Source organism: Protopterus annectens, chromosome 8.part0, assembly GCF_019279795.1.
Source record: "Protopterus annectens isolate FY-2018-M chromosome 8.part0, PAN1.0, whole genome shotgun sequence".
Taxonomy (NCBI): Eukaryota; Metazoa; Chordata; order Ceratodontiformes; family Protopteridae; genus Protopterus; species Protopterus annectens.
Genome location: NC_056741.1, coordinates 17942515 through 17967304, shown reverse-complemented (window position 1 = coordinate 17967304; position 24790 = coordinate 17942515). Strand labels below are relative to the sequence as shown.

General features: G+C 44.1%; 1 protein-coding gene across 1 annotated transcript in view; it reads left to right on the top strand.

Annotated features, from left to right (window-relative positions):
- The window catches only part of NOP2 (NOP2 nucleolar protein), a 776755-nt gene that overhangs the window by 259181 nt on the left and 492784 nt on the right, over positions 1 to 24790 (top strand). Inside the window, exons 5-6 of the mRNA XM_044079578.1 lie at positions 13485 to 13783; positions 13959 to 14020. Of these exons, the coding sequence (XP_043935513.1) occupies positions 13485 to 13783; positions 13959 to 14020 (361 nt within the window). The remainder of the gene's footprint in view (positions 1 to 13484; positions 13784 to 13958; positions 14021 to 24790) is intronic.

Below are 24790 nucleotides of genomic sequence, written 5' to 3'. Positions count from 1 at the left end.
CTAAGAAAAAGGTTCTTCCCTTCATCCTCCGCCCTACCGGCCAGACCATCACCACTGATGCCTCAGACATTGCTTGGGGTGCTCACCTTAGCAGGCAGGTGCATCCAAGGTCTTTGGGATGCCCAGCACCTTCCCTTACACATCATTCAGAAGAAAATTATGACAGTACAAAAGGCTCTGACATCCTTCAAACCCCATCTCCGGCCCGGGGTTCTCCTTATCAAAACAGACAACACCACAGTAATGTGGTACATCAACAAACAGGGCAGGCTAGCCACGAACCTCTGGCTGACAGCCTCAGCCATAGGGTTACACCTAATTGCCCAGTACCTACCAGGGATCAACAACACCCTGGCAGACCACCTAAGCAGAAACTTACTGGACCCCCATGAATGGCAACTCCACAGAAAAATCTTTTTGCAAGCCATTCAGGAGTGGGGAAGTCTGGCGGTGGATCTCTTTGCTTCGCACCTCAACCACCAGCTGAAAAAATTCCGTACCAGGGAGCATCACCACCTAGTGTGAAAGGTGGATGCCTTGACCTTCCCCTGGAACTCCCTCTTTGTGTACGCATTCCCTCCTCAGCCTCTTATTCCCAAGGTACTAATAAGATAAGGGACAAGAGACCAAAGTCCATCCTCATTGCTCCAGATTGGTCCAGACAGCATTTGTGCCATTACTGCACAGCCTGACATTACAACCTCCCAGGCAGCTTCCCCTGATCTCAGACCTCTTGACTCAGGTGGGAGGGGGGAATGCTGCACCCAGACTTGCAGACTTTCAAACTGTCAGCATGGGTAATACTTTAAAAGCAAACAAAGGGGTCCCTGTTAAGCAAACAGGTCCTAGACATTATCACAGAGGCCAGAAGGCCCAGCACCAAAAATCTTATGCAGGGAAATGGAAAAGATTCTGCTCCTGGTGCCAGTCCAGAGGGAGCAGTACCTCACAACCTTCCATCCCTCTTATCCTGGACTACCTAGCCGAGTTGCTCAATAGCGGCATTTCCTTCTCTTGTATTAAAAATCCATGCCTCAGCCATTTCAGCTCATTTTGATTCAGACCAACCCCTCTTCTCACATCCTTTGATTAAATAATTCCTCAGAGGGGCTTCTAATATCAGACCTCCCAGAAGGCCATCCACACCAGCCTGAGACCTAATTTATGTTTTAGAAAAACTAACCTTATCACCATTCGAGCTTGCTGCTTCTGCAGAATTGAGATACCTCTCCTGGAAGACTGGTTTCCTACTATGTCACCTCAGCCAGAAGGATTTCAGAACTTCAGGCACTTATGGCCGTTGAGCTCTTCATCACTTTCCATGCAGACAGGGTCTCCCTGAGGGCTAACCCCTCCTTTATGCCCAAGGTGGTATCTGATGTGACTTTCAACCAGGCCATACATCTACCACACCTTCTTTCCTAACTCTCAAAACAAGGGGGAAAGAATTCTGCACTTACTAGACATGCACAGACAACTCCGGTACTACCTGGACTATACTAAACCCTTCAGAAATACAGACCAGCTTCTTGTCAGCTTTACCCCAGGAGCAGAGAGGAAGCCCATTTTCAAGCAAACCATTTCAAATGGATATCTCACTATATCCATTTCTGCTACAGACATAAGTAGGAAACCACCCCATAAGTCTATTTGTACCCATTCCACTAGGGCAGCCTCCACTTCCACAGCATTCCTCAGTGGAGTTCCCACCAGGGACATCTTGGAAGCTGCCACCTGGACCTCTGTCCATACCTTTACAAAGCATTAGCACCTGCCTTTTCTCTCTAAAACTAGGGCAGGGTTTGCCTCTGTAGTTCTGCAGGGCTTGCTGACCCATGCCTAGGGCACTAACTAATCCTTCCACCCCTCTCCTCAGCTTTGGGAATCCTCCCACAGGAGATGACTGCAACAGTGAAATACGAAGAACATAGTACAGTTGTGTACACTTACCATAAATGTAGATGTTAGAGTGTATTCACTGTTGCAGTCCTGGTTTCCTTCCCTCCTTCCCATTATATCCTCTCCCTAGGGGGACATAAGCTTCCCATGGTGGCTTTTAGCCACCAGGACCACTTTACCATATTTCCTTGTGCTTCTGACTGGTTAGGGCAAGAAAAACTGATGTAATGGCGTCGGCTGCCTTGCTTTATAGCATTGACGACCTGACGTCAGACTACAGGCGACAGCAGCCAACGCAGAAAAACATCGACTCTGATATTTGGGCCGGCTGAGGGCTACCACAGCAGAGATAACCCACAGGTGATGACTGCAACAGTGAATACCTTCGAACATCTACATTTATGGTTAAGTGTACACAACTGTACTTTCCTGTTCTTCTAGAAAAGAGTAGTTACAGGTACCCTTGCTGAGAGACTCCCTTTTAATTAGAGTAGGTGACTGTAGATCTGTTCCTCTCTTCAAGATGGTGCTTTCTTGAAGTTTACCTTTCTTGTTACATTTTGGAACCTAGTGCCTCTTAGGAGACCTTGGCTTCCCCTCTCATTCTTATGGAGCCCTTTTTGAGTGATTAAGTTGGAGACTTTTGTGAGGCGCTCTCCTTTTCTTCCCTTATGTCTGGGAGGTCCTACTTGTTATCTTCCCTTTCTCTGCATCTTTAGTGGAATGGGAAAAGGTCAGACTCCCTAGTTCTCTTGGCTGGGGTCTGCTTCTCAAGGAAGACCCTTTCAGTTGGTCTTTCCCATCTGGATCCTGTCTCCTCCTTCAAGAGGTGTGCTGTGAAGACCCTGCTCTTCTCTCATGGTCTGTTCCCCCTTTGATGAGGTCCAAGCAAGCAGGAGCTGCCGTGGTTCTTTTTGTCTGTGTCACCCTGGTTGCTTTTGGTCTGGAATTGGGGTGGGTTACTGGGGCTTCCAAGAATCTTGGGGAAGAGGTGACTTGATTGGCTGTTGGGGGGGGGGGTCTTCCCTTTGAGATTCCCCCTTTCTTTTCTCATTTCTTCTGAGAATGGTTTAATCCCATCCTTCTGAGGCCTGAGGTTCATTGGTTTAGAGCCTTGGCTCCCTTGCATTTTGTCCTTTCCCAATAGGATTTGCCTGCCATTTTGGTAGCTTGCCTTTGACTATTGTGACAGAGGTTCCTCTTTCATATTTCTGAACTTTCTCTAGCTGCAGATAGAAACCCTGCAGTAGGGGCTGTACATTTACTCAGAAAGTTCTGTTTCACCATACCCTTGTCCTCTTGGGTTAGCCAGACAAAGAAACATGGGGGGGCAGTACACTTCAGGTCCCCTCGTCAGGGTTCCTGCTACTGGGTTACCATTCAGTCTCCAATAGTGAGGCGGGATTTCATGTTCCTGTTGGTTGGGTGGGACCCCTTCCCTCTCTTGGGCTGCTTCCTCAGGCCTTCTCCCTTTCAGTGTTTGGTACATCCTTGGTCATCCATAGTTTATATCTGAAGGATGGGGTGACCCTGTAATTTGGGGGAAGAGAGCTGATCCCTCTGCAGGATGCCCTCCTCATTCCATTCGCTTCCCCTGAAGAGTTGTCGTCATCTGCACACCTTATTCCCTGCCTGGTCAATGCAGACTGATGTCTGCATTTCTCCCTTTGAAAAGGTTGAGTTTCTCCTCTTGGGGTCTTGCCTTGAGGCTCAAGGTTCCTGAGTATCTGCTCTTTGCCATCCCTTAAGGCCAAAGGGAATCTGCAGAACTCCCTCCGTAGATGTGGTGGGGACCAGCATGTTCATAGGTTCATAGATCGGTACAAGGCTATCGGCCATGGGGCCTACGTAAGCCTAGCCAAAAAGGTTCTCTGGCTTTCGCCACCCAAGAAAATTGTTTTCCTGTGCCCCTGAAAAATATTTTACCCTACACACACATTTGTCAGGGGGTGAGGTTCAAACCTCTTTCTTACTATCTTTTTGGACCATTATGTTACGCCTTTACCACATGCACCACTGACCTGACATTAACCCATGTTCTTGGGTAGTAAGGTTTCTTCTGAGAGTTTCCCACTAGTCTCTTTGGGGAGATTCTGTGGTACAGTGGTACCCTCCCACTTGACTCTTCTGGATCTCCAGCATTGCTCTAAGGTCTTAGCTTGGGATTTATCCTTTTCAGGTTGTCACATTTTCATGATGGCAGAAGAAGACAGTCTCTTAGTTACCTTTAGTGCCTTTAGCAGTGTGCCTCCTCCATCCCTACCTTCTCCCTTCCCAATTTTCTGTGTGTTCCTTGTCCTTTTGAATGTATTCATGGATTTCCTCTCCACCACCCATTCTGGTGTCCATTCCAAGAGACAACAACCTTCTCTGTGAAGAAGTAATTTTGGAGATCGAGGGAGTAGTCATTGCTGTCTGTTGCCAGTGTCCCCTCCTCCCCCCTCTGTACGTCCTGTTCAAGATAGTCTCTTCACAATTTCCTGCTGTTATTTTTTTGTATCATTACTGTCTGTCTTATGGACTCAAGTGAAAATATTTATTGTGCCTTTTGTCTTGGGTCATATATCCCATCATCTTCTTATCATAAATTCTTGTGGTGACTTTCCTTTGGATTCTTTCCAAAAGCTTTGCTGTCCCTTTCTTGTATGACTTCACATAAGCCAAGTTGTGGTCTTCCTGTGGCCCTCAGAGTGGTAAAATTGCCTCTTTGCTTCTAGATTCTGTCCCCCCTGAGGATATACCCCAGCATTCTGTGTGCTGCTGTGCTACTGTCATGTCACTCTCCTTTTGGTGGTCCAGTCTGTTATCCACACTCCCAGATACCTTTCCTATGCTTCGGCCATGTCTTCTACTCCTCTGGGGTAATGCTTCATACCAGAGTTCTTGTTGCTCAAATGCAGTATTTTGCTTTTGTTTACACAAAACTTTATCTGCTTACTTTCTGCTCACCAGGATAGCCTTTCTAAATCCTTCTCTAGATGCAGCTTTTTCATCCTTCTCTGCTACACCAAGCTGAATCTTTAATTAAGAGTCCGATTGTGCTCTGTTTTCCCTCAGATATGTCTGAGACAAACCACTGAAAAATGCTGGATGCAGGCCAGATCCCTGCAGGAGTCCACTATCGCTTTCCTATTTAGTGACATTACCACTCTCAACATAACCCTCTTGTGTCCTGCCATTCAGCCAGATAGCATTCTGGTTCCTAAATAGTGTACCTGCTTCTTGAACCCTCTAGTTTTCTATTCAGCCTTCTGTGTGAGACCAAGTCAGGCACTGTGTTGACGTTCAGGTAGACCATGTCTGCTGGGACTCCTGTCAAGTTCATCCGCAACCCCGTCATAAAACTGGATCAGGATTGGCAGACTTCTTTCTCGCTGTGAGCCTGTGTTGGATTATTTTCTGGATATTGTTTTTCTTTATAAATCCTACCGGCTTTTCTCTCACAATTATCTCCATTTCCTTGCCACCGAGGGGCTACTTTCCCTTGTAGAAGGTTACCGCACATGTTGTTTCATATTCTCAGGTACTTCTGCATACCCTGTGATCTGCTGAAGGTCTGTGTCATTTGTCTGGCAGCACACTGGTCAGATTTCTAAGGATTCTGGAAGCCATCCTCTTTATCCTTTTGCTGTATAATGTTGTATTATGCTACAACAAATGTGTTTTCAGAGGAGAAATGTAACAGGATGAGTGAAATTTGCAGTCGTCTTTCAGTAAAGCGTATATAAAGCTATTTTAAGCTGAGGTCATTTATTTTTTTTTATAAGTGTTTAAATAAAACTGTGCTTGTTGCACAGTCAGTTGTGCGTTGTAGAAGGATAAAGCCCCTTCTACTCCACATGCAGTGTGATTGTGGTTAACAGCTTGGGTGCCTATAGGAGCTGTCCAGAGAGGATGGAATGAGTGCCTGCTGCTGGCGTGTCCATCCTGGGGAAGGGAGGCATCTCTTGCTCACCACAAGGTTGACACCTAGTGGAATCGCTTGGTGTTACACTCAGCCTGAGCTTTGCTTAGTATGTGCTGTCAAAGTGCAGTTGCCCTGGAAACTGGAGGGAGCTAGTCATGCAGAATCACACTTCTGCTTGGGAGATAGCAATAGCAAAGCTCAGATGAGCTGCTAAAGGAGGAGGGGAGGGAGTGGTTCCAGAGGGAGAAGGTAGGCCAGTCCCTGTGACCAGCATGCTGGTCTGCTCCCTATCCACTTGCTTCTTGCCAGGAAGTGGATAGGCAGTTGTGATTCACAGACAGGAAAAGAGTTCTTGCCTAGCCTTGAAAATGTCCAACTTAAAGTCCCCCAGAATAAATAGACTAGTTAGGTGCAGGTAAATGAGCCATCAGGGAAGTCATTCTGGGAGGGGGGGGGGACTACGAGCTATTGTTGGCTTCTCAAATGTGCACACATTTACATTACTTATAGCTCATTGCTCCTTGAGCTACTACTTTGGGCCAGTAGAATGCATTACCTTATCTGGACTCCTCTAGATCTGTGACTATGGAAAGAGGAAATCTTATGTTCACATTGAATTAAAACAGGAACTGGTGCCAGGGTGACTTGTTACACAGAATGGCATAGAGAGTGCATTTTACTTAGTTATTGCCTTATAGATAACGTGTATACAAGTGGTTTGCACTCCTGAGCAGAACTCATGCTGGAAACCCCCATTATTTAGGAAATCGTGACCTTGACATTTGTGCTTAAAAGTTAGAGGTAGTTAGAAAATAAAGTATATCTTTAAGTAACCATTTGAAATATTGGGACCTGCTAGAGCGAGTCCCGAAGTATGAAGACTGAATGGACAAATGATTGGACTTACATATACTAAGTCTGAGATCCCATTTCTCAAAATATTCCTTTTTCTCCAAGGTGTGCTGATCTCAAAGTTGGTATATATATATATATATATATATATATATAGTTTGGGGTGGGGGGCTTGCCCCCCCCCCTGCAAAAAGAAGTTTTAAAGAGAAAACTGATTTTCAACATTAGCTCTTCTCCTTTGTTTCCAGTCCTTTTTTGGCTTGTCGGAACTCGGCAGTTCAAGTGTCAGTATTTCAGTAAGGAGCCATATCTTTATCTACTTGTACTGATAGGTCCAGATAAGCTTTTAGAAATTATTTCCCCTCTTTAATTGCATTTATTTCTTCTTCATGGAATTGTAAAACTGTTTGTATATTGAATTTTGCAAAATGTATTGCTTACTTTTTTTATTTTAAGTAAAGAATTTTAATATTTAATTTTTAAATGTTTGTGGCTAATAACTTATCAGCTTAGTTTGTGTAGTGAACTAGTCTGAACTCAACTGTTAATCCTTCAAAAAGGTGAAAGCTTTGTTTTAGACATAGTTACCAAACACTTAAATTGTAGTTGGCTTATTTTAAGAGTGAACAGTAAGCATATATTTTATGCATCAGTTGTGTGGAATACAGGGAAGAGGAGGAATGAAGAAGTTGTGCCCGTCCACTCACCTATTTTGCGGGAAGATTGAAGTTTATATGCTGGTGTACCCTGCTGTGTTACTGGTGTTCCAAGGAAGCACTTCACACTTCATGCCTGGGTGGATGGGAGTGGGACTGCAGTAGACAATAAGGTGCTTCTGTAGAGGTGGGGGTAGCACCATTTCCTCACTTCTTACCTGTGGATGGTGGGGACCCCAAGACAGTCGCATACCACAGAAGTGAGGACATTTGCCTGTCATTTCAGAAGCCTTAGTCAGCCTGCAGCATGACACATGAGGATAGGAGTTAAATATGCTAGTCCACAGTCTCTTTAGGTAACCCTGGCCTTGCAGCCACTAGGGAGTGAATGGACCAATTGAGTGACCAGGGAATACAGCTGATGGCTGGTGGGCAGCAATGCAAAGGTAAAAAGTTTGCTTTTTGCTTTAATTAACTGTAAAGATGGGAAAACAGGTGTTGGTCTTGGAGAGATATCAGTAACCCTCCTGGAGAATGTTGTGTTTGTAAGTAAAATAATACTGGGCATGTTTCAGTTGCTGTTAAGATTGTACTGGGAGATACTGGGCTCAGCCATTGACTATAACTCTGACCTCCAACTCTACAGTGTTAACACTTCTTGAGGGTGGCAAGTGCTGGCTGTAAATTTAGGCAGTAGTGTGAATGTATGCTCTTAAGGCTGGTCTCCCCTCACATATTGGTAGTCATTGGAGCAGATTGTGAGACAATAACCCTTGACCATCGGAGATTAAGTATGGATTTATCATAGGAGGTTACTAGGCTGTTAGCTCTAAGGCCCTTATAAGCCTAACCAAGAGTTTAGCCCTTGTTTAGACAAGTCAGCACCCAAAGCCCCTGTCCACTAGGGACACAGGTTGAATCCCAGGGGTGTATTTTCTGTTTCCCATCCAGTTGTCCAAGTTGCACTTAAAAAGAGGTAATGAGGTACTCTGCTTGACGTGGAGAGGGAGTCTATTCCACAGAAGGGGGGTCTCTGGGACACAGATCTGTCCCACCAAGTCCTGTTGATGTCACAGACCAAGCTGAGGCCACGTGTGCAGGTTACTTGAGTGGAGCTTGACTTGCGGATATGCAGCAGTCCCATCAAGACAGGGTCTGAGATTGCTTTGTATAAAAGATAGAGGTCACCTCTGAGGAGTCTGTATGAAACTTGAGTAGAGGGACAGGTCTTTTAGCCTGTCTGTGTAGGATAGATGTTTGAAGCCCTGGATTCTTTTGGTGAGGAACCTCTGTGGTCTCTCTAGCCGCTGCATGTGTTTTGTGAGGTACATGCCGAAGGGGATATTGTACTAAATAATTGGCTTTATAAGGGAAGAATACAGGGATGTTATGACCTCCTTGTCTCTGGATGAGATACAGTTACTTATGAGATGCGCCATATAGAAAGCTTTCCATACAGTGGAAGCAACATGGTGGTCAAAAGTCAGGTTGCTATCAAACTGGGTGCCCGAATCCCTTATGACTGGTTGTGTGCTTAGAACGTTGTTATTAATGTGATATGTAGGGACATCACTCTCCTCAAAGGGGATAATGATGCATTTTTGGCATTCAGCTTGAGGCAATGTTTCTGGCATCATTCATTTGTTTGGGTGAGACCCTCTTGGAGGATGTCTACATTGTTTGGGGAATTGATGACCACGCCCAGCTTACAGTCCTCTGCAAACTTGATCAGCCTTAGCCCACTGGTTTTGGCCTGCACCTCAGAGAAGTATATCCCGAATAACAGAGGCCCCAAGACCGATCTCTGGGGTACGCCGCTAGTTATGTGTATACTGCTTGAGGTGGCTTCCCCAATTTTGATTAGGTGGGTTCTATCAGTGAGCCAGTTTGCTACCCATTTGATAACATATAGATTGATACCTAGTTGAGTGAGTTTGTCTACTATGCTCGACTGGGGAGTAGTGTCGACGGCCTTGGCCAGGTCATGGTAGGCAGTGTGCACCATCTTCCCCTCGCCCATGGCTTTGGTGACTGTCTTAAAGAGTTGACCATATATAACAGACATGACCTCCCCTTGACAAAGCCAATTTTTGTGGGGTTGAATGTTTGGAGGTTGCCAATGTCCCTGTTAATGAGGTCCATGATAATCTGTTCCATGGCCTTGCAGATCAGGCTAGTTAGGCTGATGGGTCTACAATTTCATGGATCGGTGGATGGTCCACCTTTGTGCAGAGGGATGACAGTGGCTGTCCTCCACTTGGCTGGGACAAAGCTGGTACTCAGGCTTTGTTTGAATAGGGTGCATAATGTTCCCATGGAGGCTGTATTTTTTGCGTTTGGGAGGGCAGTGATGACCTGTTCCCTAGAGATAAGGGCGGCAGGTACTGGGGATGATTTACTGATGGGGGACAGAAGGGTGAAGTTTTCACTGAATCTGTCATTCAGTATGTTGGCTGTATCTACAGTATTTGAGCATGTGGTGTCCTTGACCACCAGTTCTGAACAGATCTGGGGGCTTCCTTTGAGATTGCCGACATATTTAAAGAAGGCCTTATGATTGTCTCCAGTAGATGTGTTCCATTTGGACTCAAAGTTGGCTTAGAGATTTAAAGGATGTATTGTGAACATCTTCTCTAATGGCAGCCATTTACCTTTCTACTCCTCCCTGTCTGCCCTGGTTGCTACTTACTGTCCTTCAGTTCTGCCATGCTTCAGTCCACTGTGGCTGCTTGCTCTTGTTTTCCTTTAAGAAGATTGAAGTCTATGTTCTGCCTTTCTAACCGGGTCTGTCCTTTTCTTTCTGCTTCATAGCTGTACAAAAACACACTATTTTTCCTTCTTGATCTTTTGCCAACTCCCTTCATCTTTTGCCTGTGCTACCCTCACTACTGTTTTTGTTCTTTTGCTTGCCTCCTTATACTTTTTTTTTATTTACTCACACCCAACAAGGTTGCTGGTAACTGTTATTCTTCTCCCACACTGATAAAACCGCTCCAGCCAAGGGCTGGAATATGCACATACTTTGTGTACTAAAAATATTCTCAAGCTGAATGCAAAAAAGTGCAATGGAGTTGTGTTCATTAAAAAACTATTTTTACCTAAAATGTTATATCTTCTTCTCCTGTTCAGACAGTTACGGTCATAATAGGCCTGAGAACTTCTGTAGACAACACTGTGTCTCATTTGAGCACCCTGTTTCCACCATAGTCAGTAAATCCTTCTGTCTGTCCTGTTTAATTTCCAAGGGAATATTTTCAAGATCCTAAGAAGTCATCCTACCTTTGTATCATCCCTTATCAGGCACATCATTGAATAGAGTGCTTCCTTTGGTTTGTATATATCCAAGCGCATTGCTCAACTGAAAAGTCCCATATATATCTAACCAGTAAAACTAAAGGCTTTAAATTGTTTGAGGATCCCAGCAGATTAACACAGCTTTCTTTATACCTGGTACCCTGAGCAGCCTCTCATTTTTTAAGCCATAAAAGATCCAATCCTAGTTGATCTCCAATATTTTTTTTTTTTTTGCAAAACCAATCCCTGTAGAAAAACCTAAATCTACATCTGCAAATAAACCAAACTAGAGAGGAGAGAGAGAGAGACATTAGCTTGTACGGCCCTGATTGATTTCAGATGTGAGCACTGTAATTGCTGGAAAAGGGAGGCACAATATTTTAAGTTTGTCTTTTTAAAGTTGTGTGTGTCTAGGCATGTTATGGTCCTCATTATCTCTTGCCTAGCATTGTTCCTATGTCTATTGTAGGCGCTGTTTGCCAAACCATGCATTCCTGTGTAGACGCAATAGTCGTTTCTGTTTGTCTTGTTGCCACACATGTATCCGTAACCCTAAGTACTCCATCCCTGACCGATTTTCTATAGCTCTTTGCCCCCAGTCACCTAACTTATCCTTGTTCCCTTCCCCCATTATAGTGTATTCCACTGTACTAAAATTCTACATGATTGTCTGATTTCTAATTCTTCATCTTATTGTAAACTACACAATGGGCTGATCAGTGTTGGATGGCAGTGTTTTAAAGTTGGACACCCCTCCCCCCAATTTATTAGGCTCAGACAAGTGTATCAGCGGTTGAGGAGTTGAGGTGGATGATCTCTGGTGGGGGCTGGTGGCATAGAGGCATTAGTGAATAATGAATAGGGACTGTTAAAACTGGGGAGTGCTTCACTATGTAGGAGGCAGTTACCCTGTTAATTCCTTGTGCACCCCCACCTGGCACTGTCATAATGCTTATAAGGGTTGCATTGCATCTTGGGTTAAAAAATATGTGCAGCATAAATGATGCTGTCAGTATATTGTCAGCAGTCGTCCAATGTGCTAAGAAAATTGTCCTTGTCTGCCAGTATGGAGAGGGAGAACTGGTGACCCATGGGGTTTGAGGGGTTAGACTAGACACAGAAAATAAGGAGGAGCAGCAGTCAGCAGATGACCCAATTATCATGAGGGCTTTAAATATTAAAAAGTTGTGTGGGAGGGGACCCAAACATATGAAGCTTGTTAGCAACTCATGCCTTTAACCGTTTCCGCTAAACTGAGAATTGTATTGCCGTACTGTGCATGCTAGTGTGATTATTGTTCTTGAATATGCCTTCACTGGGATACTGCTTTTTGTGGAATAAAATCTGTAGATGTAGATTAAGAAGTAAAATGAGTTTCCATCTAGGTATTTTGCCTTTTGACTACAGAGTGCTGTAACTCTCTCTTATTTTCTAGTGATATTTATTTATTTTATTTATTTTACATTTGTTAACCAGGGGTGTCTGACTGAGCCAAAAAGGCCCCTTTTCAGCAGAGGCCCGGGGAGAAAAGCTCCACATAGAAAAATTACAGATACATTTAGTTATTTAGACATGATCAGTATACACACAAATTACAAAAGACATGTTTTTTGCAGTAGTATGCAGCACATCAACAATTACAGTAGAGAGAACAAAAAAAATACTAATTTAAAAATAAAGGTAATTAATAGATTTGTGGTGTACAGCTGAAATTTGGAACATGCTTCGAATACATATGTAGTACACATGGTACAGTACATACATTGTAGATTAGCCAGTGCTTGTGAGTAAGATTGAAAACTATTTTCTAGATTTAGTATGTTTAGATATTGTCTTTGTTTATAAAATTTAGTATTGCCCTCACCCCTCTAGTGCATGTTAACATAAGTAGTCTTTTTCTTGGTCATGTGATAGGACTGTTGCGTCTTTTTTATTTTATTTCCTGTTGTTGGCATCTTGCATCGTGTCTTGTACTCTGCATCTGCATTTTTGTTGCCCACTTGTGCTAGTTTTCACTTTACCTGAACTGTAGCATGTCTGACTGTTGAAAACTATATCACTGTGCTTTCTGTTCCACATGCCTTGTTCCATTGTCAGACTGTGTCAGAACTTTGTCGTCACCTAACATAAAGTATAATTAAAAAATGTGTTTGTAAAAAGGTATTCAAGGGCTCCTATTACAGTGTGAGATACATAAGCTCATAACCCAGCACATAAAGTGCATTAAAACGTACGGTAAACTAAACAGGTAGACATAAAAATGCATGATTAATTATAGTATACGGTTTATTAAATTTTATTAATAACTTTCATAAATATTTTTATTGCTTCCATTATTTCCACAGTCTTCCTGAGTTCATCCATTACCTGCCTTCCTTGAAATGCTGTTGGCAGTACTTATTGACAGGCTGTAGTCTTTTGAGCTTCATTATGTAGGTGTTTGAACTTGATCTGTATGCATCTAATCTGTTAGGGTGTTCATCATTCTTAAAACATTGCCTAATTGTTTTAACCTTTTCCGTATCATTTATACTTTTCCTTCCAAACCCATTTCATTGCTGTTTGATGAAACAAACATAAAATATTTTATCTGAGTAGTAGTAATTGCGGCTTCTGATCTGTATCCCTTCTCTTCGTTGTACCCTCTGCACAACCCATGTTTCTTCATTGCGTACTGTACTCGGCCCTTTTTCTTCTGTCAGCAAAGTGGTTTGTTTACACCAACAACTACCCTGGAACTTGACCTTGTATTAGTTAATTTGTCTATCAGTTTTGTATATCTGTAATTTGTTAAAAATGTTACATTTGATGATGCTGGTGTTTTTCTTATTTTTTCAGAATTCTGATTAAATTTAATGTGGTTTATATTCATGCAGAACTTAAGGGAAAGAAAGTGAAAACCTTCAGTGATGAAAATGCAGAGTGGCTTAAACCATCCAAGCGAAAGCGACCTCTTATGGAAGACAGTGAAGATGAAGAGGAGGAAAATAAGTTGGGGCTTGACAGTGAAGGGGAGGAGGAGGAAGAAGAGGAAGCGAGTTTTGCTAGTGAAGATGAGGAGGACTCTGATTTGGAGGATGAAAAACAAGTAAAAGAGGAACCCTTGTCAGCAGAAGATACTGACTCTGATCTTGTAGATGATTATGGAGCTTCTGAAGATGAAGAGGAAGAAAAGGTATGTGCAACCATCTTTTCCCTTCGGATGCTTTTGTTTTCTAGTGACAGTTGGATCTGCTGGTGTATGATTTGTCAGCTGAAAGTGCAATACCAGCGATATATGGTAAAATGAATTTAATTGGTTGGGTACTTTGGTATTGTTTATGTTTAAAGGTGTGTATTTTTTTCTACAGCTCCTACCTATTGAAAAAGCAGCACAGCGCACATTGAAGAGAAAAAAGCAGTTAAAGGAAAGGTGAGTCCTCCTTTAATGCTTTGTAAATGTGAGAACACCATTGTTATAAATAAACTAAACTGGAGTTAGAAAAGCAGCTGCTACTGTGTTTTTATCCTCTAATCCAATGTTGTCTATTTTCATCCGATTCAACACATGGATTGTTAAAGCCGAACTGATCTGACCTTGGCAATAACTCTGAAGCTTCTTTCGGTTCCAGGGCTCTGACTCCTCCCTTGTTCATAACTCCCTGATCTCCACCCTAATACCTCACATCTTGTTTGCCACAGAAAACGTCAGACATGCTCTTGAGGGCTCGCCTTTTGGCTTGTATCCTTTTGTGGATTTTTTCAGCTCCTTCCCTACCTTGAGTTTTTATACTGTCCATTTTTTTCCTTAGAGTGTGTTTTTTTTTCCCTTAGGTGTTGACGTTTATATCGTTAAACGGGTAGTTTATTTGTAATTTGAGTAGGCTAGTAGTACCCTTTAGACTTCTACTTGGTGAATAGCATGGAGTTGACTATTGACTTTTTTGAGGTGCTGGTTGTTGTTGTTATAGTTATAATATATAGTGTAGTGTTACACTTGTCAGGAGTCTTGGAGTTTTTTTGCAGAGTGTTGTACCATGTTGGACTATCAAGGCTTCAAAAAGTGTACATAGTGCAGGCACAACCTGTCCCCCAGCTCCTCCATGCCTACTGTTTGGGGCTTCTTATCTAGATACAAATTGCCAGTTTTGCACTTCTGTCAGCTCTAGGGCTTTCAGACAAGAAGAGAGAAATTGTTAGTCAGAGGTTTCTTCCCCACAGACAGGGGCCTCAGCGTCTGCAGGATCCTCTTCTACTGGCAACATTTCTCTGGCTTCCAAGTCAGACAAGTCTTGGACCAAAGCTAAGGAGAAAGAGAACGAAAAAGAAAAATACAAAGACAAATCTGACAAGCGTGACAGTTCTCTACCTGAAGTATCCAGGAAATGGTCTCTGGATCCAATGTTACAAGTCGGACCAGATCCGAAATTAGTTTTTGGGTCACAACTGATGGCTCTGATTCTCTCTTCCTTGGCCCTGGTTCTTGCCGGGGCCAGTGAGCCTGAGGCTGCATTCACCTATTCTCCAAGAAAGGCGATGCCATACCACCCTCTGTGACATAGTACTCTAGGTCATCCCAAATCCTCACTGAACAGGATGTTGACAGGATGATGAGGAAGTTTCTCAAGACTGAAAACCAGCTAGTGGTTCTTGGTACCATCCACTGGGCATGTACAGAGTACTGATCCAACATACCCTCCTCTTATTTCCCCGGAAGCAGCCCACCCTACCTGGGAATCTGTTTCCCTGGCTCTGTCCCAAGCAGAGACACCTTTGTTGGCCTCAGCAGTCTGTTACTTTGACTCTGACAGCATTTCTTTCTCTCCCCAGTTCATTTGGATGTAAGACAAACTGAGAACCAAAGCATTGTTGCTGGAACTTGAAGAGATGGGTCAACACTGATCTTTTTTTCTCTCTACCTCTGAAGGCCTGTGCATTCCACAACTCGGAAATGAGGTCATCTTCAGAGCCAAGGTGCATCAACACCAAGAGATGTCCTTCTAGAGGTAGGTCCTTGGAGCCAGTTGAAGCCTTGGCCTTCGAGGCTTTTTATAGAGTTCTATCTATGCCTAAGGAGAAGATCTGTCCCTCCAGATCAGTTCTTCCTAACTCCAGCAGGATTCTGTTGCTGCTGCTGCTTCTTCCAGTCTTCTTGTCAGACAGGGACAGTCAGAAACTCAAGCTTCTGAGATCCTGTGCTATGTCAGCTCCTGTTCTGATTCTGAACCTTCTGATCTCCCAACAGGAACAGTTCACAAGCAACAGACATGGAAAAGGAAGCACATAGAGTCCTCGACAGAATCCTTCACCAAAGGCACCCTGCTTCCCCCTCTGAAGACATCCCCATTGCTGAAATCCTTAAGTTGAAGCAGAGAGGGGAGTGGTCCACCCAGGATCACTCACTCAGTTGGTTAGTGTTCTAGGAAGCTTTTGGTTCTGGCTCAGCATCGTCCTCGATGGTACTACCTGCTGAGCCCCTCCTCTATCTCATGGCTCTACAAGCATGGAAGGATCCTGATGTAGTGGAGCACATCCCTAAGAAAGTGGATAGAATTTTGGCAGCTCCTAAAGACAGGAAACATTGGAGCAAAGGTCTTCCAGTAGACTATGGTGGTAGCAGCAGCCATGAAGAAGGAATTATCTGAATAAGGTTCCTGTCTTTATCCCCCTAACGGGAAGTCAGGGGAGATGGACAGGTCCAGGTATTGGACTTGTGCCTCAGTAACCTTTGCTGTCAGATTGCTGAATTATTTGGCTCATGTTACCAGGTTCCAGAGGGATTTGACCAAGGAACCCTCCAAATCCGTTTTGGGTATCTTGCCCACGGATGTTCAGAAGAGGGTGGACTCCCAGCTTTCCACCCTGCAATCGACATGTAAATTAGCCATGTGTCTGCTTTCTAATGCAGCTGATGGCACAGCCAGACCAGCAGACTCCGGCATCACCATGTGCTGTCATGCCTGGATGTGCCTTTGTGACTGTGCAGAAAGGTTTAAAACTTCCTTTGTAAATGCTTCCTATGACAGGTTGACACTTTTCAGACTCAAAGTTAATGACATTTTTACCAGGAGCCAACAAGATAAGACTTTTCTGTACATTAGGAAGCTGTTTTTCACTCCTCAAAGATCAGGAGATTAGAAGTCAGAAGATGGGGCAAAAGATGTGGTTCTGAAAATCAGTTGCTTCTATAACTCTCCTGGTGATGGACCTACTCGTGGCAGATGGACCTACTCGTGGCAGACGCAGAGGAAACTCAAACGAACATTGCCTAGAGGAAATGGACTGCATAACTAGGGCTTCTGCAGTCCCTTCACAGAGAAGCCCTGTTAGCATCTCTAAACGGTTGCCTGGCTGCTGCAGTCTGGAGGCAGTTGGGGGTTTGTCTTTGCACCCACAAGCCTTGCAAAATTTATCTTCAGATTTATGGGTGCCAAAGATAATTTCCAGAGGCTATGCTGTTGTCTTTTCCCTCTTTCCTCATAAAAAGAGGAAAGTCCCTGTTGTTCGACTCAGTCAGTGGAAAACAGCAACAGTAGAAATTTCAAAGTTACCAGAAAAGAGTCATCCAATTGGTCCCCCAAGACCAGTTAGAATCTGAAGTCTGCTCAATGTTCTTTTTAGTTTAGTGCTAAGAAACTGGGGACTTCAGTGCTAAGAAACTGGGGACTTCAGACCCATTCTGGATCTCAGTTACCTAAACCGAATTTTGAAACAGACAGAATTGTGGATGGTCACAATTCAGTTCATCTTGTCTCTTGTTGAGGGGAAGGGTAGATGTTCAGGATGCTTGCTATCATGTGAATTTAGAGAAGCACTTAAGGAGATTCCTCTGTTTCTGGCTGGTAGCTGGTCACTTTCAGTTCAGAGCCCTGCCTTTTCGTCTCACCACAGCATCTAGAGTGTTCACTAAAATAATGGAAGTGGTGATTGTGCACTTGCAGCTGTTAGGAATCGAAGTTTCCCTTACCTCGACAATCTGCTCCTAACTGCTGCACCATCTGGATCTTGAGCATCAGTTGCTACTGAACCTAGGAATAACCGTGAATTTTCCTAAGTGTAATCTGGCACCAAATTTACAAATGGAATTCATAGGATGCCACCTCAATACCAACCTATAGATTGCCAGTCTTCCCCCGGTCCAGAGATTTTATCCCTACGTCTAGTACTTCATTCCTCACATACGGCCAGATTGATCTTACGCCTCATAGGTCTGATGGCATCCAGAAATTCTGATGGTCTTATGAGGGTGCTCCAGTGGGACCCAGGGGTCTCAGAACATTCACCCATTACAAGCAAAAATTCATAAACAAAAAACAAATGGAATAACTGGAAGTGTTGTTTATCATAGTTCAAATAGCAGCTATCTTGAACTTCCACATTGGCCATAATGATTTCTCCATTGCTTACCAAAAGCTTTCTGAAGCCTTTTTGAGAGGGACTTTTCTGTTGCACGCTTGCATCAGGGACCCAGATCCTCCATGGGACATTTCCATTCTGCTTCAAACCGTAACCCAGCTCCCCTTTGAGTCTACAGCCACAATACATCTAAAATTCGTGACCTGGAGAGCAGTTTTTTCTGGTGGCTGTTTCATCAGCCAGATGGATTTCAGAATTATAGATACTTTCATGCAAACATCTGTCTGTCTTTTTTTTTTATAAAGGTATACTTTCTCTGCGATGCATCCTTTCTCCCTAAGGAGGTATTCAAAGTGAACTTAAATCTGTCATTGAGTTTACCAGTGTTTCTTCCCAGATACTCAAACAGGTGTGAATATGTTTTACAGACGTTGAATGTTTCTTGCCAGCTGAGGTTCAGTCTTCTTAGAACTAATCAGTTCAGGAATTTGATCAATTATTTGTTGTCTTTTCAAAACCCATACTGAAATAAAACTGTTCCCAAAGATGCCTCCTCTAGATGGTAGTCAGACTGTATTTCCTTTGTCTATAGTAAAAAGAATTTTGCCTTTTAATCTAAATCTAAGGCTCATTCCCCTAGGGCAATGTCTAGATGTCCTTCAAGGATGCATCTGCAGTCTTAACAAATGGGTTGTCCTGTCGTCAGGCAGCCCTTCGGTCGGCCGGATTCCAAAGTCTGGGTCTGGCTTCGGCTGGTGTCGCACTCCACCCGACGTCATTGCGGCAGTTTTTCGGGTATAAAGGCATCAGCCGACACCATTTTCCTCAGTCTTTCTTGCCGCGTGGCGCCCGAAGCAGAAGCTGTTCGCAAGTGCCGGTCGGTCAGATCCAGAGATTACTACTACCGAATACTACTTCGAAGACTTCTATAAAGCTAAGTACCCCGTTGGGGACTCTTTCTTGCCTCAGCCGATGTCAGAGAAAGTTAATAACTGTTTATCTTGTGGGAAACAAATACCTCATAAAGATTTCCACTCCTACTGCATACATTGTTTAGGCCCAGACCACGACGTAGCAGCTTGCCTAGCCTGTGCTTCTTTTAACCGACGGACGCTTAGACGCCGTTCGGACTTTGCTGAACAGATTTTCGCCCGATTTTGCCTACATTATGCCGCCGGATCCTCCGACCACGCAAATAACCAAAAACGCACGAAAGGACCGACACTGGCGGTCCGCGGTTTCGCCGAAACCGCGTTAAGCAAACCACGAGTGTCTCGGTTTCACCCGAAACCGAGCAAGCGGTTCTCTCTTCAGCCGATAACTTGCCTTCTACCGAGGCCTCTTCTATCCTGGTAGAAACGGCTTCTGAAATCCAACCTTCTGTTGCGATTTCACAGGATTTATCAGACACCATTCCCCTAGATATTTCTTCTCCTGCATGTGGAGCTGCTAGGCCTCCTCCAGCTATGTCTATTAAGGCCTTTGCCAGGGCTAAAGCAGCCAAAGCATCAAAATCTGTGCCTGCCAAGCCCCCCTCTCACAGGCCCAGCACCAGCTCCCATATGCTTTCTTTGGCTGAGGATCTCATCTCTTTAATTCGTGGAGCCCAGCCTCATCCAGACAGGGCCTCTCTCCCTCCTCCAGAAAAGAGGCCTAGAGCAGAGCCTCCCAAGCCAGTAGCCACGGATGATTCTTCTGATGACTCAGATCATACAGATCTCCCTGAGGCTGCTTATTCTCCTTTCGAAGACTCTGATGCTGAGGAATCCATCCCTTCAGCCTCTCCTCCTGAGGAATTTTCCTTTGGGGAAACCTTGCATGCTATGAGGGAACAATTTCAGTGGCAGGGCCAAGATTTCTCAGACTCTAGAAAAAGGCTTAGGACCTTTCTACACTTGCCACAGCATAGGCCTTTAGCTATACCTCCAGTTCTATCTGTTGTTGATGATGCATTTAATGATGCTTGCACTGCTCCTGATACTTTACCTCCGGCTCCTGCTAAGCCCGATAGGTACTACAGGGTACCGGACACTCATCACCACCTATACAAGGCCCCTTTTGCAGATCCAGAGACTATCTCCCAGGGCCCTAAAGCTGTAGCAGCTACTTCTTCTAAAAAACCCCTCCCCTCTGAAAGGGAATCCAGGTCCTTAGAGAGATGGGGTAAAAAAGTTTACACCTCTGCTACTTTGTCAGCTAGAGCATTGAACTGCCAATTCCATATGATTCAATACCAAGAGTTTATGCTTGACCAGTTGACTAAAAAGCTGTCCTCTGAAGAATCTTTAGATAAAAAGTATGTTCAAGAAATGTTACATAACATTCAGCAGGTTGGTAACCATTCTTTGAAATGTGGCTATGATGCACTGGAGGCTTCCTTTAGATCAGCCATGACAGGCACAGTTATCAGGAGGCATGCATGGTTGAAAGAACAGGCATTACCAGACCATGTCAAATCTAAGCTTTTGGATGCACCTATGGACAAGGTCAATTTATTTGGTGCCCCCGCACAGCAGGTACTAAAAAAGATGGAAGAGAAAGCAAAATCTGTGCAAACAGTAAAAGATTTCTTACAAGTTCAACCTCCAAGGTTTAGTAGGAATTGGCCCTCCAAAAATTGGTCCTTTCCAGACTCCTCTAAGGCACAACGAGGCAGGAATAGGCGCTCTAGAGGTAGAAACCAATCCAGGGGTGCCTACAGGGGCCGCCAGTGGCAGGGTAACAACCAACGAGGCACGGATACAGCCACCACCACTACAACAACTCAATCACAGTGACTTGGCGGTGGCACCGCCTACCAGGGAACAGCTAGAAGCACCCTTAGGCGGAAAACTGACATTATTTTCAAGAAACTGGCACTGCATTACAAGAGAAAAATGGATTTTGCAGACTATAGACAAAGGTTACAGGTTCCATTTCCATACACTACCAAGAAAGAGAGGAATGCCAAACCTACCACCTTCACAAAGGACAGAAGCTCTAAAACAAATATCTCAATTATTAAGAATGCGAGCTGTGGAAAAGGTACCATTTATGGAGCAAGGGAAGGGATTGTACTCCAGGCTCTTTCTGGTACCAAGAAAAGAAAACAAATGGAGGCCTATTCTAGACCTGTCCGCTTTAAACACATTCCTCATTGTTCCAAAATTCAAAATGCTGACTCTACAGCAGCTTCTTCCCATGCTGTGCAGGGAGTCTTGGCTGGTAACTCTAGATCTCAAGGAGGCATACCTGCACGTCCCCATAAGACCAATTTGCAGAAGATACCTCAGATTTCTTGCAGGATCAGAGCATTATCAATTCTCAGCATTGCCCTTTGGCTTATCTACTGCGCCCAGAGTGTTCACGAAATGCCTGGCATCAGTAATCGCTCACTGCAGACTTCAGGGAATTCAAATCTATCCCTACCTGGACGACTGCCTGATACAAGCGGACAACAAAAACAAACTAACAGAAGACTTACAAAGAGTCATCTACCTGCTGCAAGCCCTGGGATATACAGTCAATACAAAAAAGTCAAGACTGATTCCATCCCAAAGAATAACCTTTCTCGGTGCAGAACTGGACACATCAAAACAAATGGCATTTCTAACTGCAGAAAAGAAAGAGCAACTTCCTCTCTACTTCTTGACATTAACAAAGCAGAGCCATCTAACTGCAAGGAAAGTCCTACAAGCTCTGGGCTTCATGGCATCCTGCATAATACTGGTCCCTCATGCCAGGCTTCATATGAGAAAGCTACAGTGGTACCTGAAGAATTTGTGGTCTCAGCACAAGCACAGCCTAGAAACCAAAATTCCAATGATCCCATGCCTGAAGCAAGAGTTCTTATGGTGGGCTCAGGCCTGTCAAGCAAACACAGGACTACCCTTCTGCAAAAGTCAACCAAGACAAACCATCACGACAGATGCCTCAGACCTCGGTTGGGGGGCACACATGATGGGCAAGTGCATTCAAGGCCTATGGACTCAAGACCAGCTGCAACTACACATAAATCTAAAAGAAATGATGGCAGTAAAATTGGCAATCCAGGCATTAAGACCTCTTCTCCAAGAAGGCCAGTTGATGATAAGGACAGACAACACCACAGTTATGTGGTACATCAACAAACAGGGAGGCACACACTCATACCCTCTATGCCGGCTGGCACTGGACCTATGGGATGTGGCTCTGAGCTACAACATTCAGTTACAGGCAATTTATGTACCAGGGAAGGAAAACATTCTAGCAGACCTATTAAGCAGAACTACAACAGATGCCCACGAATGGATGCTGCATCCGGACATCTTCAAAACCATCACAAGCGAATGGGGATTACCACAAATAGACTTGTTTGCATCCCCACTCAATCACCAGTTGAAGAAATTCTGCACAAGGACTTAGCACCCACTGGCTTGGAAGGTGGACTCCCTATCCTTCAGTTGGAAAAGCCTGACAGCATACGCATTCCCACCACTCCCTTTGATGCACAAGGTGCTTCTCAAGATCAAAGAGGAACGTCCGAGGATCATTCTGATAGCCCCAAATTGGCCAAGGCAACATTGGTATCCACTGCTGAGGAGCATGTCCCGGTAGCAAATATGGACACTGCCCCTGATACCATTACTGCTGACACAGAACAACTACAACATTCTGCATCCAAACCTAAAAACTCTGCAGCTGACTGCCTGGAACATTACATAACAGCAATTAACCCAAATTTATCCCAAAGGGTTAAAGACATCATCCTGGAGGCTCGTAGACCTTCAACAAGAAAGAATTATGCAGCAAAATGGAAAAGATATCTCATCTGGAGTACTGCAAAGGGGCAAGATGTGACACTGGTGAACATAGCCAACATCCTGGAGTACTTGGCGGAGCTCTTCCATGCAGGCCTGTCCTATTCCTCCATCAAAATACATGCATCAGCTATTTCAGCAGAATACAGCTTGGATCCTCCTGTTTTCTCACATCCTCTGCTCAGGCAGTTTCTGAGGGGAATTAAAAATGTAAAACCTCCCAGGAAACCTCCCTTGCCAGCATGGGACTTGAACTTTGTGCTGGAAAAACTGACTCTGCCTCCTTTTGAACCAGCAGCTACAGCAGAATTGCAATACTTATCCTGGAAGACTGCTTTCCTGCTGGCAATAACTTCAGCAAGAAGGGTCTCTGAACTACAGGCATTAATGGCAGTACAACCCTTCCTGATCTTCCATCAAGATAGAGTGTCCATGAGAACAAATCCTACATTTATGCCTAAGGTGGTATCCAGAGTCTCTTTAAATCAGGCTATCCACCTTCCTACATTCTTCCCCAATCCACAGAACAGGGGAGAAAAGCTCTTACATACCTTGGATGTACACAGACAATTACGCTACTACCTGGACAGGACAAAAAACAATAGAAAAACTGACCAGCTTCTGGTAGCATATGCAACAGGAAAAGAAGGAAATCCAATATCTAAACAGACAATCTCCAAATGGATAGGAAATTGCATTAGATTTTGTTACTCCTACCATGGAAAGAAAACTCCAGAGAATATCAGGCCTCACTCCACAAGGGCTACAGCCACTACCACAGCTTTCTTACGAGGAGTGGCTACCAAGGACATTATAGAGGCTGCTACTTGGACCTCCGTGCATACATTTGCCAAGCATTACAACCTACCTCTATACTCTAGATCCCGTGCTGGTTTTGCCACTGCTGTTGCAAGGGATCCTAACTACACCATAATCTATTCTCATTTCCTCCTCCCCTAGTTTAGCTATGGTATTCTACCCATTTGTTAAGACTGCAGATGCATCCTTGAAGGACATAGTACAGTTTTGTACCTACCATAAATGTAGATGTCCGAGAGGAATGCATCTGCAGTCAGGATTACCCACCCTCCTTCCCCTCTGAGGTACTCCTAGGGTACTTACCAATCTTCAGCTAGCTTGGGGGGGGTCTATTATGGTGTATTTGTTTGTATATATGTACATACATGTTTATTTTGTGTGTTTGCTCTCTACCATTTGGAAACTTTGGCATTTATCCAAATTTAGCCATCCAAGAGGGCACCTGGCATCTGGGGCAAGAAACACTGAGGAAAATGGCATCGGCTGATGCCTTTATACCCGAAAAACTGCCGCAATGACGTCGGGTGGAGTGCGACACCAACCGAAGCCAGACCCAGACTTTGGAATCCGGCCGACCGAAGGGCTGCCTGATGACAGGACAACCCATTTGTTAAGACTGCAGATGCATTCCTCTCGGACATCTACATTTATGGTAGGTACAAAACTGTACTTTTTGCAACTTTTTCTAGAAGGCTTCTTTTTGACTACATTTTTGCTGCAGTGACTTGGTCTACAATTCACACTTTTGTGTCTCATTATCAACTGATGTGCAGTCTAGATCATATTCTTCTTTTGACTCCACCACCTTCAGGAACATCCTTTCTTGATACCACCGTGAGTGACAGCTTGGGAATCTGTTCCATGTGCTATATCGACCAAAAATAGAAAACATTGGATATGAAAGTTATGTACTTTGCATAACAACAGATCCATGTTGTCAGATTTTCATCCAGCTCAATCACCCTCCCAATTATTAAATTGACATCTATGACTTTGTGATGATCAGGAAGTTTTATACTGAACTGTCTCTGTGAACAGTCCAGTACAAATTGTTGCCTTTCCTTTCCTGCTCAATTTTTAGTTGCATTTTTTTTCTTTTTTCATGCTTGCACAGTATTGGATCATTTTATGTTGGATAGGAGCAAACTATCCATCCTTGAAAGAGCCAGCCAGTTCAACTCATTCTTCATAGACTGCATAGCTAAACTATCAGCTTCCTTCCAACCCCCGTCCTCCACAACACCCCCTCC